This window comes from Chlorocebus sabaeus, chromosome 13 (assembly GCF_047675955.1).
Source record: "Chlorocebus sabaeus isolate Y175 chromosome 13, mChlSab1.0.hap1, whole genome shotgun sequence".
Classification (NCBI taxonomy): Eukaryota; Metazoa; Chordata; class Mammalia; order Primates; family Cercopithecidae; genus Chlorocebus; species Chlorocebus sabaeus.
The window spans coordinates 54,527,482-54,543,949 of record NC_132916.1 but is presented as its reverse complement, the minus strand read 5'-3'; the positions used below and the strand labels follow the sequence as shown (position 1 = coordinate 54,543,949).

The window sequence follows — 16,468 nt, the reverse complement described above, 5'->3', positions numbered from 1 at the left end:
CCAGGTTGTTCAGTTGAGTGTAGTTTATTCATTTTCCTGTTGGTTTAATCTATTGTGACAGGCAACCAGTTTATTTGGCTCTTCTCTTCTTAACAGATATTTGATTTGTTTCCAGTTTTGGCCGTTATGAACTATGCTGCTGTGATTATTCTTGTATGTGTGTCTTGAAGCATATGTGAAAGCTTTTTTCAAGGATTTATACTTAGAAGTGGATTTGCTGGCTCACTGGCTCACAGGGTGTGCACATATTCAACTTTATAAGACAGTGCCAAATTATTTTCCTGGATGATTAAGCTCCCTAAGCAGCACTTGTTAATCATCTGATTTTTTTTCCACTCACCCACCCCCATGCAATGCTACCACCCCACTTCCAATCTATTGGGAATAAAATGGTACCATGTTTGGTTTCAATTTCAGTTATGTATGAGGGTGATCATTTTTTCATATGTTTATGAAATATTCTTGTTGCCTCCTCTGTAAAGTGTCTGTTCATGTCTTTTGCCTATTTTTCTATGAGGCTGCCCTTTTTTTCAATTTACTTGTAAAAATCCTTTGTATATTCTGTATTCTACTCCTTTTCTAATTAAATCAGTTCCACATATCTTCTTACAGTTTGTGCCTTGCCTTTTAAATTTCTTTCTGGTGTCTTTTGACAAGGAAAGACAAGGTTGCAATTTTAATGTAGTTAGAGTAATCAGTCATTTATCTTATGATTAGTGCTTTTGAGGCAGGAGAATAGGGTCTGGAGGCAGGAGGCCTAAGGCCAATTTGCACCAACTTCCTAGAACTGAATCAAAAGAAAAACCCCAACTTACCATGCCCAGGTAACAAAGGGATCAGAGGCTACTCCCTTTGCAACCTCCCACCCACCTCTGTGTGGCAGATGAAAAATGGAAAGTCATCTGTATTAGTCTGTTTTCACACTGATAAAGACATCCTGATAAAGGTATCATGATAAAGATATCCCTGAGACTGGGCAATTTACAAAAGAAAGAGGTTTATTGAACTAACAGTTACACATGACTGGGGAGGCCTCACAATTATGGCAGAAGGCAAGGAGGAGCAAGTCACATCTTCTGTGGATGGCAGCAGGCAGAGAGAGAGCTTGTGCAGAGAAACTCCCGTTTTTAAAACCATAGGATCTTGTGAGACCCATTCACTATCATGAGAATAGCACGAGAAAGACTTGCCCCCATGATTCAGTCATCTCCCATCTGGTCCCTCCCGCAACACGTAGGAATTAGGGGAGCTACAAGATGAGATTGGGTGGGGACACAGAGCCAAACCATATCAATCTCTTGCAACCAATCAGACTGGTAGCAGGCCTAGTCTTCATTTGCATTGGGATATAACTTTGTTACTTCACTTCAGCCTCTGGTCCCTTCCCACAACCAATCAGACATTTGCATAGAGTGTAACTTTGCAACTTCACTTCAGTCACTGATTGGTCACCTTCCACAACCAATCAGACTAGTTGTGGGCCTCTCCTTTATTTACATAGGGTGTAAACCGAGTCACCAATGGGAAACCACTAGAGACTATTTAAAACCCAGAAAATTTTCTTGAGCAGCCAGCTTGAGCCTGCTCCCACTCCATGGAGTATACTTTCATTTCAATAAATCTGTGTTTTTGTTGCTTCTTTATTTCATGGCTTTGTTATGCATTTCTTCCAATTCTTTGTTCAAAACACCAAGAACCTGGATGACTTGTAGTCAAGGCCCTCCACTGGTAACACTTTTAAAAAGGAAATCCTTTCTTACCTTGAAGTGAGAAGAAATATTTCTATATTTTCTTTAAATTTTTTTAAGTTTTTGCTCTTAAAATTTAACTTCTTAAGCCATATGGATTTTTTTTTTCTTATGGATAGAAAATTTTCTTGCACCTTTCAGAAAATAGTCCTTCTCTTCCTCAGATTCGTGATGCCATCTCTGCTGTTTCCTTGGCTCTGTGTCTATAAGCTCTGCTGTTTTCCACTAGCAAAGTCATCTAGCCCTGCATCAATACCAACTTCCTTACTTACATAGCTGTAAAATGTCTTGATACTTTCCCATCACTGCTTTATTATTCTTTAGGAATGCCTTGGTTATTCCTGAGGTTTTTAATCTTTCAAGTGAGTTTTAGAATCAGTTAGTCAAGTTCTGATAAAAAAAAACTTGTGGTTTTCAATAGGTTTGGGATTTTGACAGAAATAGCGAATCAACAGCTCTACTTGGAGAAAGATGACTTTCTTACAATATTGAATCTTTCTAGCTGTGAACATGATAGACTATCCCTTTATTTAAGTCTCATTAATATTTTATCGTTTCATAATTTTCTTAAAAGTCTTGCACATTTTTTGTTAGTTTTATTCCTAGGTATCTTACAAGTTTTTTTGCAGTTTAATTTTTTTTGCAAAACATAATTGTACAAAATTTTATTTTCTATGTTAGTATATGTTAGAATATTTATCTTGTATTCAGTTGCTCTGAAAAACTCAGTTGTAACAAATCACATCTGCATAATTTTAAGTTTTCTTTTGAACAATCACATGATCTATGAATAATGACAATTTTATTTCTGTCTTTTCAATTTTTATACCTTTTATTTACTTATCTTACTACTCTGACTGGAATTTCAGTACAGGCTGAGTAAGAGTATAATAAATCATCTTTGTGTTGCTTCTGATTTTAAAGATTATTCTTTTAAAATTTCACCATTAACAATCATATCTGTCAGGCGCGGTGGCTCATGCCTGTAATCCCAACAATTTGGGAGGCCAAGGTAGCAGATCACTTAAGCCCAGGGGTTCAAGACCAGCCTGGGCAACATGGCAAGACCTGTCTCTACAAAAAGCACAAACATTGGCCAGGTGTGGTGGCAGGGCCCTGTAGGCCCATCTGTTGGGACACTGAAGTGGGAGGATCACTCGTGCCTGGGAGTTTGAAGCTGCACTGAGCTGTGATCACTCCACTGCACCTCAGCCTGGGTGACAGACACAGTGAGACCTTGTCTAAAAAAAAAAAAAAAATTATGTTAACTATAGGTTTTTTGGTATATAACTTTATAGGTTTTGAAAATTTCTGTTATTTTGACAAAAGTGTTTTTCTTTTATCATAGATGAATACTATATAAGATACTTTTTCTGCATTATTTGAAATGGTCATGTTTTTTCATCTTTAATTAATGCAGTATATGATGTTTACAAGTGTTTAGATAGTCCAAGTAAAATTACAGAACTGTTGTAATTTTATTATTATCATTTATTTGTTTATTGAGACGGAGTCTCACTCTGTTGCCCAGGCTGGAGTGCAGTGGCACGATCTCGGCTCACCACAACCTCCGCCTCCTGGGTTCAAACGATTCTCCTCAGTCCCCCGGGTAGCTGGGATTACAGGCATGCACCACCACACCTGGCTGCGTTTTTGTATTTTTAGTAGAGACAGGGTTTTACCACATTAGCCAGGCTGGTCTCAAACTCCTGACCTAAGGTGATCCGCCCGCCTCGGCCTCCCAACATTTATTATTATTTTTGTAGAGATAGAGCCTTGCTATGTTGCCCTGGCTTCTCTAACACTCCTGGCCTCAAGTAACCCTCGGCCTCAGTCTCCCAAAGTATTGGGATTACTGGGTGTGAGCTGCTGTGCCAAACTATTCATACACCACATTTCTCAAAACCTACTCTTTTCTGCCCCAAATCTTTTTCTAACAGTGGCCCCCAAATTGAGATTTTAATATGACAGTATGTGAAACGTAATGGGTAAATCAATCATGTTTTCTTTTAATTTACTATAGTTCCCTTGCCAATTTCAAACCACCCTTGAGTTTCTGAGGTATAATAATTCAAGTTAGTTCTTCCTTGTTTCTAATATCTGCACCTTTGTTCATCAATGAGAGTGACCTGCACTTTTCCTCTCTTACACTGTTCTTTCAGGTTTGGGGATCAATGTCATAGAGGTTTCGTAGGATGGGTTAGAGAGTATTCCTTTTTTTTCCTTCCTTTTTTCTTTTATTTTTCTTTCTTTCTTTTTTCTTTTTTTCTTTCTTTCTTTTTTTTTTGAGACAGTCTCACTCTGTTGCCCAGGCTGGAGTATAGTGGTGTGATCTTGGCTCACTGCAAATTCCGCCTCCCGGTTCAAGCAATTCTCATGCCTCAGCCTTCCAAGTATCTGGGATTACAGGTGTGTGCTACCGCATCCAGTTAATTTTTGTATTTTTAGTAGAGGTGGGGTTTCGCCATGTTGGCCAGGCTGGTCTTGAACTCCTGGATTTAGGTGATCCTCCTGCCTTGTCCTTCCAAAGTGCTGGGGTTACAGGTGTGAGCCACCATTCCTGGCCTCCGTTACTTTTTCTTGAAAATTTTTGCATAAATTTGAACATTCTGTTTCAAAAGTTAAGTATATTTTGTGTGTAAAACCCTCAAGTCTTTCTTGATATTTTCTTTGTGGAAGTACTTTTATCTTCCAATTAAACTTATGTAAGATTATAGGAACTTCTTCTTAATTTTGATAATTTTATTTTTCTAGGAGTTTGTTCACTTGGTTTAGGTCTTGTTAGTCATTCTGTGTCCACAGAAAGTAGATCTACTGAGGCTTTCCTATGTGCTTGTAAAAGCCTTGATATAAGAGGACTGTAGGCTCCTTATCGTCTTTTTCATCCTTTATACGTATCAGCTGTTCACATTCTGGTCAGCTAGACGGCTGATCAACTTTCATTTATGTGCAGTTCAGCTGACTGTCCTCTTAACTCATATTTCTAGAAAGATATTTTTCTTATTTCCTCAAAGCTGATTGTCTTAGATTTTCAACAAGAATAAGTGAGGTGTTTCTTAGCTGCCCCCACCCCGCCCAACTTACCCTGTTGTATGGTGAATAAAATTATTAGTTTAATGATTTAGCATCAGAAAATAACCAGTTATTATTTTGAATTTGGATTATATGGCGTGGTACTGCAGCTATAAAAAGTCATTTAAAAAGAAAAAAGATAAACAATAGTAATAACAAAACCTTAATACTTTTAAAAATATCTTCTTAACATTTTATCTTCTAAAATTTAAATGCATAGAAATGAGCAACATTTTATTCAGTGGGAACCTTCTGGATAATCTATCTCCATATAAAAGGATAACGCAGGAATTAAAGTAACTCTTTTAGATCTTTCAAGAGAATAGATTATAATTCCATGATAAGTAATTAACTATCTAATTTATTGTCATTAAAGAGTGTCCATTTATTAGTTATGTTCAATGTCAAGTGTAACCAGGCATGGCGATACTCATCTTAGGAATGAGCTAAGAGTGTGCAGTAACAGCCTGAAATTCATGTTTTCATAGAAACATGGAATCCATTGATATGTTGAAAATGTTTTGCAGGAAGAAGCTGTTTGTTTCAATTCTGAGCTGGATGAACATATTAAGTGGTTCCAGCAAGAATATGTGAAAATAGAAAAGGACTGGAGAGAAATTGACAAGAGAATGAGCCAAACTTTGGAAATAAGAAGAAAGATGATTGGCAGCCGAACACCTCTGAAGGACATTCTTAAACTGTTTCCTTTCTTGAAGTGCCCTTATCAGGTATCTTTATTCACTTTATTCTCTCTATATATAATATATATAGTATATATGTGTGTATATATACTATATATATATTAAATATATATATACACACACACACACATATATACTTTAATATTTTATAAATATATATATATATTTTTTAGACAGAGTCTTGCTCTGTTGCTCAGGCTGGAGTACAGAGGTGCGATCTCAGCTCACTGCAACCTCTGCCTCCCAGGTTCAAGCAATTCTCCTGCCTCAGCCTCCTGAGTAGCTGGGACTACAGGTGTGTGCCACCATGCCCGACTAATTTTTGTATTTTCAGTAGAGATGGAGTTTCACCATTTTGACCAGGCTGGTCTTGAACTCCTCACCTCAGGTGATCTGCCTGCCTCAGCCTCCCAAAGTGCTGGGATTACAGTGTCCAAATGGATTTTTCCCTCTTTCCTCTTGGAATGGTAACAGGACAGCATAGCAAGACAGTGGGGGTGAATCTCAGTGGGACGTGAGGCCCAAAGGGCTGCAACCAGAGTCATTTGATAGGAGTTTCAGGAAGCGGACCCTCCCCACCCACCCTCTTTCCTAACCCTGAAAAAGGAATATTAAAAAAAAAAAGAAGAATTTCAGTAAGCGTATCCAGATAATAGGCACTGGCTGCCTTCAGAACTAAAGAGTTCTCTGTCATTGGACATATTGTGGAGGCTGGTGGATCATCACTTAGGGGCATTTTGACAATGTGAATCATTATCCCCTGTCATGCTTTTATATAATCAAGGGAGTTTATTAAGGAACTGTTATTATGCATCCTTACTAAAAATATGTTTCCTTTATGATCCCACATAATTTCATAAGTGTTCTTAAAAATACATGAAATTTAGCACCGGGCATGGTGGCTCACGCCTGTAATCCCAGCACTTTGGGAGGCTGAGGTGGGTGGATTGCTTGAGCCCAGGAGTTCAAGACCTGCCTGGCAACCTGGTAAAACCCCATCTCTACTAAAAGTACAAAAATTACCCGAGCTTAGTGGTGCATGCCTGTAGTCCCAACTATTCTGGGAGACTAAGGCAGGAGGATCACCTAAGCCTAGGGAGGTCAAGGCTGCAGTGAGCCACGATTGGGCCACTGTACTCCAACTTGGTGACACAATGAGATCCTGTCTCAAAGAAAAAAAAAATATATATATATATATATTTATGAAATGTAATGGGTAAATCAATCAAATACCCTTCCATTTAGTTCACTTAGCGTGGCCATTCAAGGGTCTTTCACAATTTTAGTGTAATTTTTGGTGGTGGTATATAATGAAAGATCATCAAAGGTTTTACCCGAGAACATATTTCATGGAGAAATTCTATGTATTCAATTAACCAAATTAAACATGAAACATCTACATATTTTTCTTCTGAACAAAGGGAATTAGGAATTGCCTGTAGGTATTATTTTAATAGTGACATAAGTAGCAAATGTCTGAATGCTCCTCTGTAACAGCATGTTCTCAGTGCTTTCCAAGGATTAATCTACCTAATCCTCTCAGCAACCATACGGTGGCTTTCGCTTGTTTCCCCGTCATCTTCGGGTTATTAGGAACTGTAATAGCCAGTCGCCTCTGGCTATTAGAAAAGTATGCCAAATGGACACAGCTGCAAAATACAGTCTTAAAGCAAAAGCCTGTCAAACTTACGGTCTATATACTCCTTACATGTAGAGAGCATGTTTTAATATTAACAGTTCCCAAAGTGCCTAGCAGAGCAACACGTGTGACACAGCAATGTAATCTTGCTGTTTTGAATGCTGAATGAATTAGTGGAGGTTGGTAAGGCTGTTGTGATCACTAATGTCGCCGCCTTAGGGGTCTTCATTGGAGTGCAGCCTACAAAGGCCTACTGATGAATATAAATGGACTATATTAAGCAGCTTTTTATTTTATTATTTTTATTTTTATTGTTTTTTTTGAGACGGAGTCTCGCTCTGTCGCGCAGGCTGGAGTGCAGTGGCCGGATCTCAGCTCACTGCAAGCTCTGCCTCCCGGGTTCACGCCATTCTCCTGCCTCAGCCTCCGGAGTAGCTGGGACTACAGGTGCCCGCCACCACGCCTGGCTAGTTTTTTTTTGTATTTTTAGTAGAGACGGGGTTTCACCGTGTTAGCCAGGATGGTCTCGATCTCCTGACCTCGTGATCTGCCCGTCTCGGCCTCCCAAAGTGCTGGGATTACAGGCTTGAGTCACTGTGCCCGGCCAAGCAGCTTTTTAAAGAACCACTGGTGACAGTAAGGTGGAGGTCTGTCACAGCTTGTGTGAGCAGCAGAGAGATTTCAGACCTGAGGCTGTCCCCTGTGCTTTGTTAAGGCCTCCCACTGCGGCATAGGTGTATCTTCTGCACCATTCCTCAAGTATTTCACCCTTTATATCCAAAATATGGAGTATGGTTTTTGTAATGACTGTACTTATTGAATAGAGTTGCCTAGTGACTGTTTTTATTGATTGATTGATTGATTGATTGATTGAGACAGAGTCTTACTTTGTCACCCAGGCTGGAGTGCAGTGGCACAATCTTGGCTCACTGCAGCCTCTGCCTCCCAGGTTCAAGTGATTCTCCTGCCTCAGCCTCCCAAGTAGCTGGGACTACAGGTGCACACCACCATGCCTGGCTAATTTTTATATTTTTAGTAGAGATAGGGTTTCACCATGTTGGTTGGTCTTGGAACTCCTGACTTCAGGTGATCCACCTGCCTCAGCCTCCCAAAGTGCTGGGATTACAGCTGTGAGCCACTGCACCTGACCTTATTGATTGTTTTAAACAAAAGAACGAATCATTTTCGGTTTTTCCAGGAAGTACCTCCCTAACTCAGTCCTATGCAGCTGGGATTTCCAATTTATAAAACCCTTGTGTGCTTCCTAAAATAAAAGCAAGTTTGACCTTGCAAATACCTAGTTAACAAACAATCCCATAAGAAGACAGTTGTCCCTGCACCAAACCACCCCCAGCGCCTGTTGCTCCTGCCATTGTGAAAACACTGAGTGCTTAGGGAGCTGGTGGAGACAGGGTGGCAGAACACTAGCAGCTGAGGTGGGGGGTGGTCCTGACTGTTAACACTGACCCTCCATCACCTCCATGCTCATTAACCTCCTTCCTCAAAACACTTTCTTTCAACAGAATATTTAAAAATTCAGAATGTAACAATTTATTAGATTATCTAAAATATTATCAACTAAGAATGTATTACTGGTATTGGATGTTGCACAAGGCAAGTAGGAGGGAGTTGAGAGAAGGAAAATACCAAACACAAACTAAAATCCTTCCCCAAATTTTCCAAAAAATCCTTTCAGATGTCATAGTTTCTGCTTTCCTGAGAAACAATTTCAATCACCATCTCTTGAAGTACATGAGAATTGCCAGCTAATAAAGTGTCAAAAAATTAAAAAAATAAAGAATCTGAGTTTGGTTTTGGCCCAAATGGAGTAACTGGTACTGTCCTAGTCTTCCCACTGTTAACATGGATAAAGCTGGAAAAAAAAATATGTATGAGGCAACTGCACTCAGACATTAGGCAACAGGCATTGCAGGACCCTGATCCTTGATAACAGGGAAAGACATAAGATGTGCCTCAGTTTTGTGCATGGGTTACTTTCTAGCTCACTGTACAGAATGGTGGGAGGCAAGCAGAATGCGGAGGTCTCACGGAGCTACACAGGAGGAGATCAGAGTTGAGGAATGACAAAGCAGCTGGCCTTTGTAGGACAGGCACTGGAGGAAAGTGGGCTAGAGCCGAAGTCTACAGACGGATGCCCTGGGGATCCTTGGCTGAGAGCTGAGACTTCATACAGTGTTGCTAATAATTCAGGCCAGGTGTGGTGGCTCACGCCTGTAATCCCAACACTTCGGGAGGCTGAGGCAGGCAGATCACTTGAAGTCAGGAGTTCGAGACCAGCCTGGCCAACATGGTGCAATGCTGTTTCCACTAAACATACAAAAATTAGCTGGGTGTGGTGGTGCACACCTGTAATCCCAGCTAGTTAGGAGGCTGAGGCAGGAGAATGGCTTGAACCTGGAAGGCGCAGGCACAGTGAGCCAAGATCATGCCACTGGACTCCAGCCTGGGCGATGGAGTGAGATTCTGTCTCAAAAAAAAAAAAAAAAAAAAAAAAAAAAAAGAATTCTGGCCCAGTGTGTAGAGACCCTGCAGAACACCTCAGGCATTCATCTGAGACTCCAGAAAGCAATGCCTTATGAGTAAGAACCATGCCTAAGTTTGAGCCAGGACCTTAGCTAGGACTAAGGACAAACAACAAAATCGCCCAAAGAAATGATAAATTCAAGTCTGACAGGACCAGAAGATCGACCAGTAATTTATCTGCCTATCAGAACAAAATTTAACACCCTTTAAAGGAACATAATTTAATCTAGCCTCCCCACTAGTGGACCATTAGAGGTTACAGTGAGCACTGCCATTCCCATTTCCAACTCTTGGTTCCTGGACCCATGAATTCCGGCTGTGGAAGAAACTGCACCGTGTCCTGGATGCCAATTCGGAGCTTACACAGCCTGGGGGAACCTTGTCCCAGCCCCACAAGGTATTGCCACCTAGCTGGTGCTGTAACTGAGTCTTCAACAGGCCACTCCACCAGTCTGGCAAGCCAGCTGCTTCAGGACAGGGTGGTGGGGAAGACCAGTGAATTCCATGTATCATCACCATAGGGAATCTCAGCACAGAAATGAAATACATGCAGCAGAGAAATGACATCCATGCACACACGCGCGCGCACACACACACGCACACACGAACCAAACTGAAATTCAAACCTGAAAAGAACATTTATCTGAAATGAAAACATCACCATGTGCATAGGCTTAAGAGCATATTGGAAAATGAAAAGAAAGGAGCTGTGAATCTGAAGATAGATTAATAGGAATTATCCAATCTGAGTAACAGAAAGAAAAAGGATTAGGACGATTAATTTGTAGGACATAATCTGGGGTTGTGAAAAGGGGGCTGTTTTTTTTTGTTCCAACGTTTATTTTAGGTTCAGCAGGGGATACATCGTGCAGGTTTGTTATATAAGTAAACTGCATGCCGTGGGGGTTTGGCGTACAGGTTATTTCATCGCCCACGTAGTGAGCATAATACCCAATAGGTAATTTTTTGATCCTCACCTTCCGCCCACCCTCTAATCTCAAGTAGACTCCAGGGTCTATTGTTCCCTTCTTTGTGTCCATGTGGACTCAGTGGTTAGCTCCCACTTACAAGAAAGAACATGCAGTATCTGGTTTTCTATTCCTGCATTAATTTGCTTAGAACAATGACCTCCAGCTGCATCTATGTTGCTGCAAAGGACATGATTTCATTCTTTTTTTATGGCTGTGTAGTATTCTGTGGTGTACGTGTATACTTTCTTTATCCAGTCCGCTATTGATGGGCATCTAGGTGGATTCCATGTTATTACTATTGTGAATGGTGCTTCAGTGAACATATATGTGCATGTGTCTTTCTTTATATTCCTTTGGGTATATACCCACTAATGGGATTCCTGGGTCAAATGGTAGCTCTGTTTTAAGTTCTTTGAGAAATCTCCAAACTGCTTTCCACAGTGGCTGAACTAATAATTTACATTCCCATTAGCAGTGCATAAGTGTTGGAGAGGGAGGCTTTTCCATGGCTGACCATTCACAGCTGAGAGCTTGGCTACACAGACGTTTGTGCTCATAAGTAAATACATTGAGATATAATGGGAGCCAGGTATCTCACTGTTGAAGACAGTTAGAAGCTTGGGAAGGGGAAGGTTAGGAAAAGCCCTGTGGTATTGGTTTGGAAGTGAAAGTATCAATGTGAACTCATGGTTTTAGTCTTTATGTATGGCTATTTAATATTTACATATAGATATATAGTTATCGATATTTCTGGATCAATGGGTGCCTGTGTTTATGTAAATTAAAACATTTCCTAGATTTCTTCTAAGAGAAAGTGTAGAACAATAATATGTCTGTAGCAAGCAGTACACCAGGGCTGAAATCTTTTTTTTTTTTGGTTGGGTATTCTTTTGAGAGAGAGTCTCACTCTGTTGTCCAGGCTGGAGTGTCATGATCATGGCTCACTGCAGCCTCGGCCTCCCAGGGCTCAGGCAATCCTCCTACTTCAGCCTCATGAGTATCTGGGACTACAGGCATGCGCCACCATGCCGGGCAAATTTTTGTATTTTTTGTAGAGACGGATTTCGCCCTGTTGCTCATGCAGGTCTCAAACTCCTGGGCTCAAATGATCCTCCTGCCTTGGCCTCCCAAAGTGCTAGGATTACAAGCATGAGCCACAGTGCCTGGCCTAAAATCTTAGTTTTTAAAGATAATTCTTCATGAAAAGGAATCAGGGTTCTTGGAGAAATAGCTCACTACAGGGTTGGGGGCAAAACAAAAATGAAAACAACAAACCAAGACGAGTTTGAAATACTGTGTAATGCCAGAAATGAAGGAAGTGCTTGCACACTAATAAGGATATGCCAGGAGGGGATGGGAGTCCGTTTGAAGCAGCTCCTACTGGCCAACCTGGGCAATTCAAGCAATTCTATAAACAATGAAAGGATCAGATTTGTAACCGTTTGGGTAAAATGGGAATTTATTAACCTGTAGTGATAGAAATAAATAAGTAAATATATGTGAAGAAAAGAAACTATCTTCAAACAGAAAGCCAACTAATCCATGTAGAAAGAATGGAATTAGAAAAATCACCATTTGGCAACTATTATAGTAGTACTTGATTCAGGCAAGAATCATTAATGGATGTGGAATCTGATGGATCAGAGTTATACAAGGAACAAGATATCTACATAAACTCAAGGTATTTCCTTATACAACATATAAATTATAACAACATGTTATTAATTTAACAGTGGAAAAACCTGGTGAATTCTATTTTTTATCAAGTAATAAAAGTTATTATCTCCAATACTGGAACCAGTTACCATTTTGTGCTTCCGGATACAGTGAGAAATGCTAACATTCTTGCCAGAAATGCACATCTGAAATATCATAAAACTGCCAGGGAGAAAAGTTCTACAAAGTAACTGGCCTTCACTTTTCAGAAACTGTCAAGGAAACTAACAAGTTGTTTGAAACTGGAGACTATAGAGACTATGGTATCTAAATCTCATATGTGATCCTGGATTAGATCCTGGATCTGCTAAGAACATGACCAGAAAAACTGGCAAATTTGAATGGAATGTGTAGTAGATTTTCCTGAATTTGAGTGTCCTTGTACTTAGGAAATACACAATGAGGTATTAAGGAATAGTGGGGCATTATGTCTATAGCTCCTTTTCAAACGGATCAGAAATTGGGGGAAGTTGCACAGGGGCACTTGTAAGTTCTATTTACTATTTCTGCAACTTCAATGTAAACTTGAAATTATTTCAAAACAAAAAGTTAGAAAAGAAATTCTTAGGCTATGAGCCCAGAACAGTGGAGTATTCACCTTCTTCATCCTTCACTTCACATCTTCCTGCTGAGAAAACAGTTTTCTAAGGGTATTAATCTAGATTAGTGGCCCACTGTGGGTTGCCTGGTAACAAAGACACTGTGCTTTATGCATTCCAGCTTTCTGACAACTTAACTTTCAGACCTAATCTCTGGGCAATTTATAGTCTACCAAAGCATTCAAGGAACAACAAGGCCCAGTGGGTAGTATGTGATTGTTCTTTATAGTTTTAGGAAAAGCGATGACTAAATTTAATTCATACGAGTGTGGGTGGCTAATGATCTGATAATGCCACTCTTAAAAACAAGAGGGGGAGTGGTGGGGGAATCCTCTGAGGGGGAAGAATTCAGGCAGTGGTAGGAAGGGGTAGTTTGAGGAAAGGGGCTTCCATAAAGTAAACTGGTTTTGCTTTGACCTTGTAGTCCAATCTGCACATACATTGTTTCTTTTTCTTTCTTTTCAAGACAGGGTCTCACTAAGTTGCCCAGGCTGGAGTACAGTAGCACAGTCTCAGTTCACTGCAGTCTCGATCTCCCCGGGCTCAGGCTATCTTCCCACCTCAGCCTCCTGAGTAGCTGAGACTATACACGTGTGTCACCATGCCCAGCTAATTTTTGTGTGTTTTGTAGAGACAGGGTTTTGCTGTGTTGCCCAGGCTGGTCTCAAACTCCTGGGCACAAATGATCCTCCTGCCCTGGCCTCCCAAAATGCTGGGATTATAAGCATGAGCCACAGTGCTCGGCCATATATTGTTTTTCACTGTTTACCTCTGTCTACTCTTACGGTGTTTCTAAAGCACTCTCCTTTCCCTAGATTTAGGATACTACGGTTAGGTATTTTTCAGGGGTTGCTTCCTAAAATCAGTTTTGTTCTTTGCTGCTTGTTGAACAAGACGTAACAAGTAGTTTACCTAAAGAAATGTAAGCTCTTAGAATCTTAGCTGGGTAACCCAAATAGCCTACATATGCATATACCCTTTGAATCCTCAATTTAGTTGAGTCTGCATCCAAAGTTTTAATTCTGTAGGTTTAGAAATTTGCCATGCCCATTATTTATCATTTCACATTCATTTCACGCTTTCATTCTTTTCTCCTCCCTCATCCTAAGGCTTTAATTCTCCACTAAAACTTCTAAAATACCAAGTACTTAGTTTAAACCAGCATTCAAAGCTTAATTCTAAAGGTTTTATGTCTTTACATTCTATATATTAGCTTTTCTTGTGATCTGATGTATGCACTGCTTTCTTCTTTTGTCAGATATTCAGAGAATTCCAACTTCTTACAAGAACAGATATTTATAAGAAAACAAGGCACATTTTGGAATCCTATTCAGAAAATATACTGACTTCTTTTTCAGTGGTGGACAATCCAATCAATATTCTATTGCAAGAAAAAATGAAACATTACACAGATGAAGACATGTTGAAATGTTAGTAAACCTTGTGGAGCGGCGTGATTTTGTCTGTTATCTGTCAGGATATCTAGAAAAGTTATGCTTTGGTAGTCAGTAAAATTCAGTAATTTACATTTATTGAGTTTAAAAATATATTTAAAAATTATTAAAAATTTACATTACTAAAATATATTTAATAACAATTTTCAATATTTAAGTAATAAGTGAAACTACTGGTGGGGAGAAAAAGAAATTTTCAAATTAGGGGAGGAGGAGAGCTATAGATTTTAAAAGTATACTGGATATTGTAAAATTATATTTAGGGAACTAGTAACCTGTTCATTTTACAATACAAATCACAAGGGGCAGTATAAAATCTTCCTGGCTGATGGACAGACAGTACAGAACTCTTGTCTTCTCCTGGCAGTGCTCTGGAGGGCAGACATGAGATTCTGAATGTTTTATTAGAAGAGGGTGTGGTTTAAAAAGGTGTGAAACACTGATCTAGGAAGGTTAGTTTGTTATCTGTCCAAGGTAACAAAAAATCCAGATGTTTCAATACTATCTTAGCTTACAACTGCTAAAAGCTTATTTTTACTTCAAACGTTAACATATTTGCTTTGACAGACATGAAGCTGACAGCCACATGTTTACTCCTCCCAGATGTTTTTGGGGATGATCCCAGTCTTTTTGTCATCATGAATGAACAGGTGTGTAGTATGTGAATCGTCACTGGTTTGACATTTTACATCTTCATGCGATTATTTATATATTTAATTAATTTATTTATATTTTTGAGATAAGAGTCTCACTCTGTTGCCCAGACCGGAGTGCAATGGCATGATCTTGGCTCACTGCAACCTCCGCCTCCTGGTTCAAGCGATTCTTGTGCCTCAGCCTCCTGAGTAGCTGGGATTATAGACATGCACCACCACGCCCAGCTAATTTTTGTATTTTTAGTAGAGACGGGGTTTCATGGTGTTGGTCAGGCTGGTCTGGAACTCCTGACCTCAGGTGATTCACCTGCCTTGGCCTCCCAAAGTGCTGGGATTACAGGCGTGAGCTACCGAGCCCAACCGCGATAACTTATTTAAAAGCAAAGTTGGTGGCCTATTTTGAAGTATGTTTGTCGTATTTACAAATATGCTACATTGCAACAAGCCCATTTATTGTAACACCATGATTAAGTTCAGGTCTGTTTTATTATTTAGCTATTTTACGTATCACAGTAATGACTCCATTCTTTTTTTCAGGTGCAAGTATCCACACCTGTGTTGGAAGTTAAAAACCCTTTCAACATGGAGGTCTGCGAATTTTCTTTATATTTAGAAAAGGAGAGGCTCACAAAGGTGGACGACTGTGTTACAGCCTTGGCTGCGCTAGTAGCTGCCTTTCACGTATTTGGGATTGAGTGTCCAAGAAGACTGTCCCAAACCTTCAACTTCCTAGAAACGTTGATTTTTGATATGCACAATCCCTATTTTCCTTCTTTGAAAGAAAAGGAAAAGGAAGTAGGATTTCAACTCCCAGTCACTTAATAGCATGCCAAACATTGTACTGGAATTTACCTCTGGGAAAGCTGAAGCTTCATAAAAAATTGTTTTGATTTAGGGTTGTGGTAGAGGTAGGTATGAGAAAAATAATCTTGTATCATAGATGCTAATGAATTTCAGTGCTTTCTATCTTTACACTTAGATATTAAGTTCTTTGTGAAATTCTGTAATAAAATTCTACTTCATTAAAGAGTTGTCGATTTGAGTTTTTAGAAATTCCACGGTTGAAGTTATATTTCCAGAGGTGCCTCGGTTTTTTTGAAATACACTGTACTCAAATCTTTCAGCTTAGAGAATGGCCTTGGACTGAACTCAGTGTGCACACTTTATGCCCAGGAGCTGCACATTTGCGGCCGGCCTGTGGGCTGTCTCTTTGGTCTGAACATCACTTGGGAACATTTTGAACTTGCACATTTCAAGAACGGACACATTAACTCTTCTCTCCCTCAGGGGATCTGCCTTGCCCCAGGAGATCTGGTTGTCTTTAATCGCTTGTTGGGAATAAGGGCTGCGGCATTTTTGAGGTCTCCT

General features: G+C 39.8%; 1 protein-coding gene across 4 annotated transcripts in view; it reads left to right on the top strand.

The window, feature by feature from the left end:
• Positions 1-16,127, top strand: part of SAMD3 (sterile alpha motif domain containing 3) — a 66,954-nt gene extending 50,827 nt beyond the window's left edge. For all 4 annotated transcript variants that reach the window (XM_073022466.1, XM_038000921.2, XM_008007078.3 and 1 more), the window contains 4 exons: positions 5,348-5,548; positions 14,249-14,420; positions 15,012-15,094; positions 15,638-16,127. In XM_073022466.1, coding sequence (XP_072878567.1) covers positions 5,348-5,548; positions 14,249-14,420; positions 15,012-15,094; positions 15,638-15,922 — 741 coding nt within the window. In that variant the 3' untranslated portion in view covers positions 15,923-16,127. The remainder of the gene's footprint in view (positions 1-5,347; positions 5,549-14,248; positions 14,421-15,011; positions 15,095-15,637) is intronic.
• Positions 16,128-16,468: the final 341 nt, after the last annotated feature.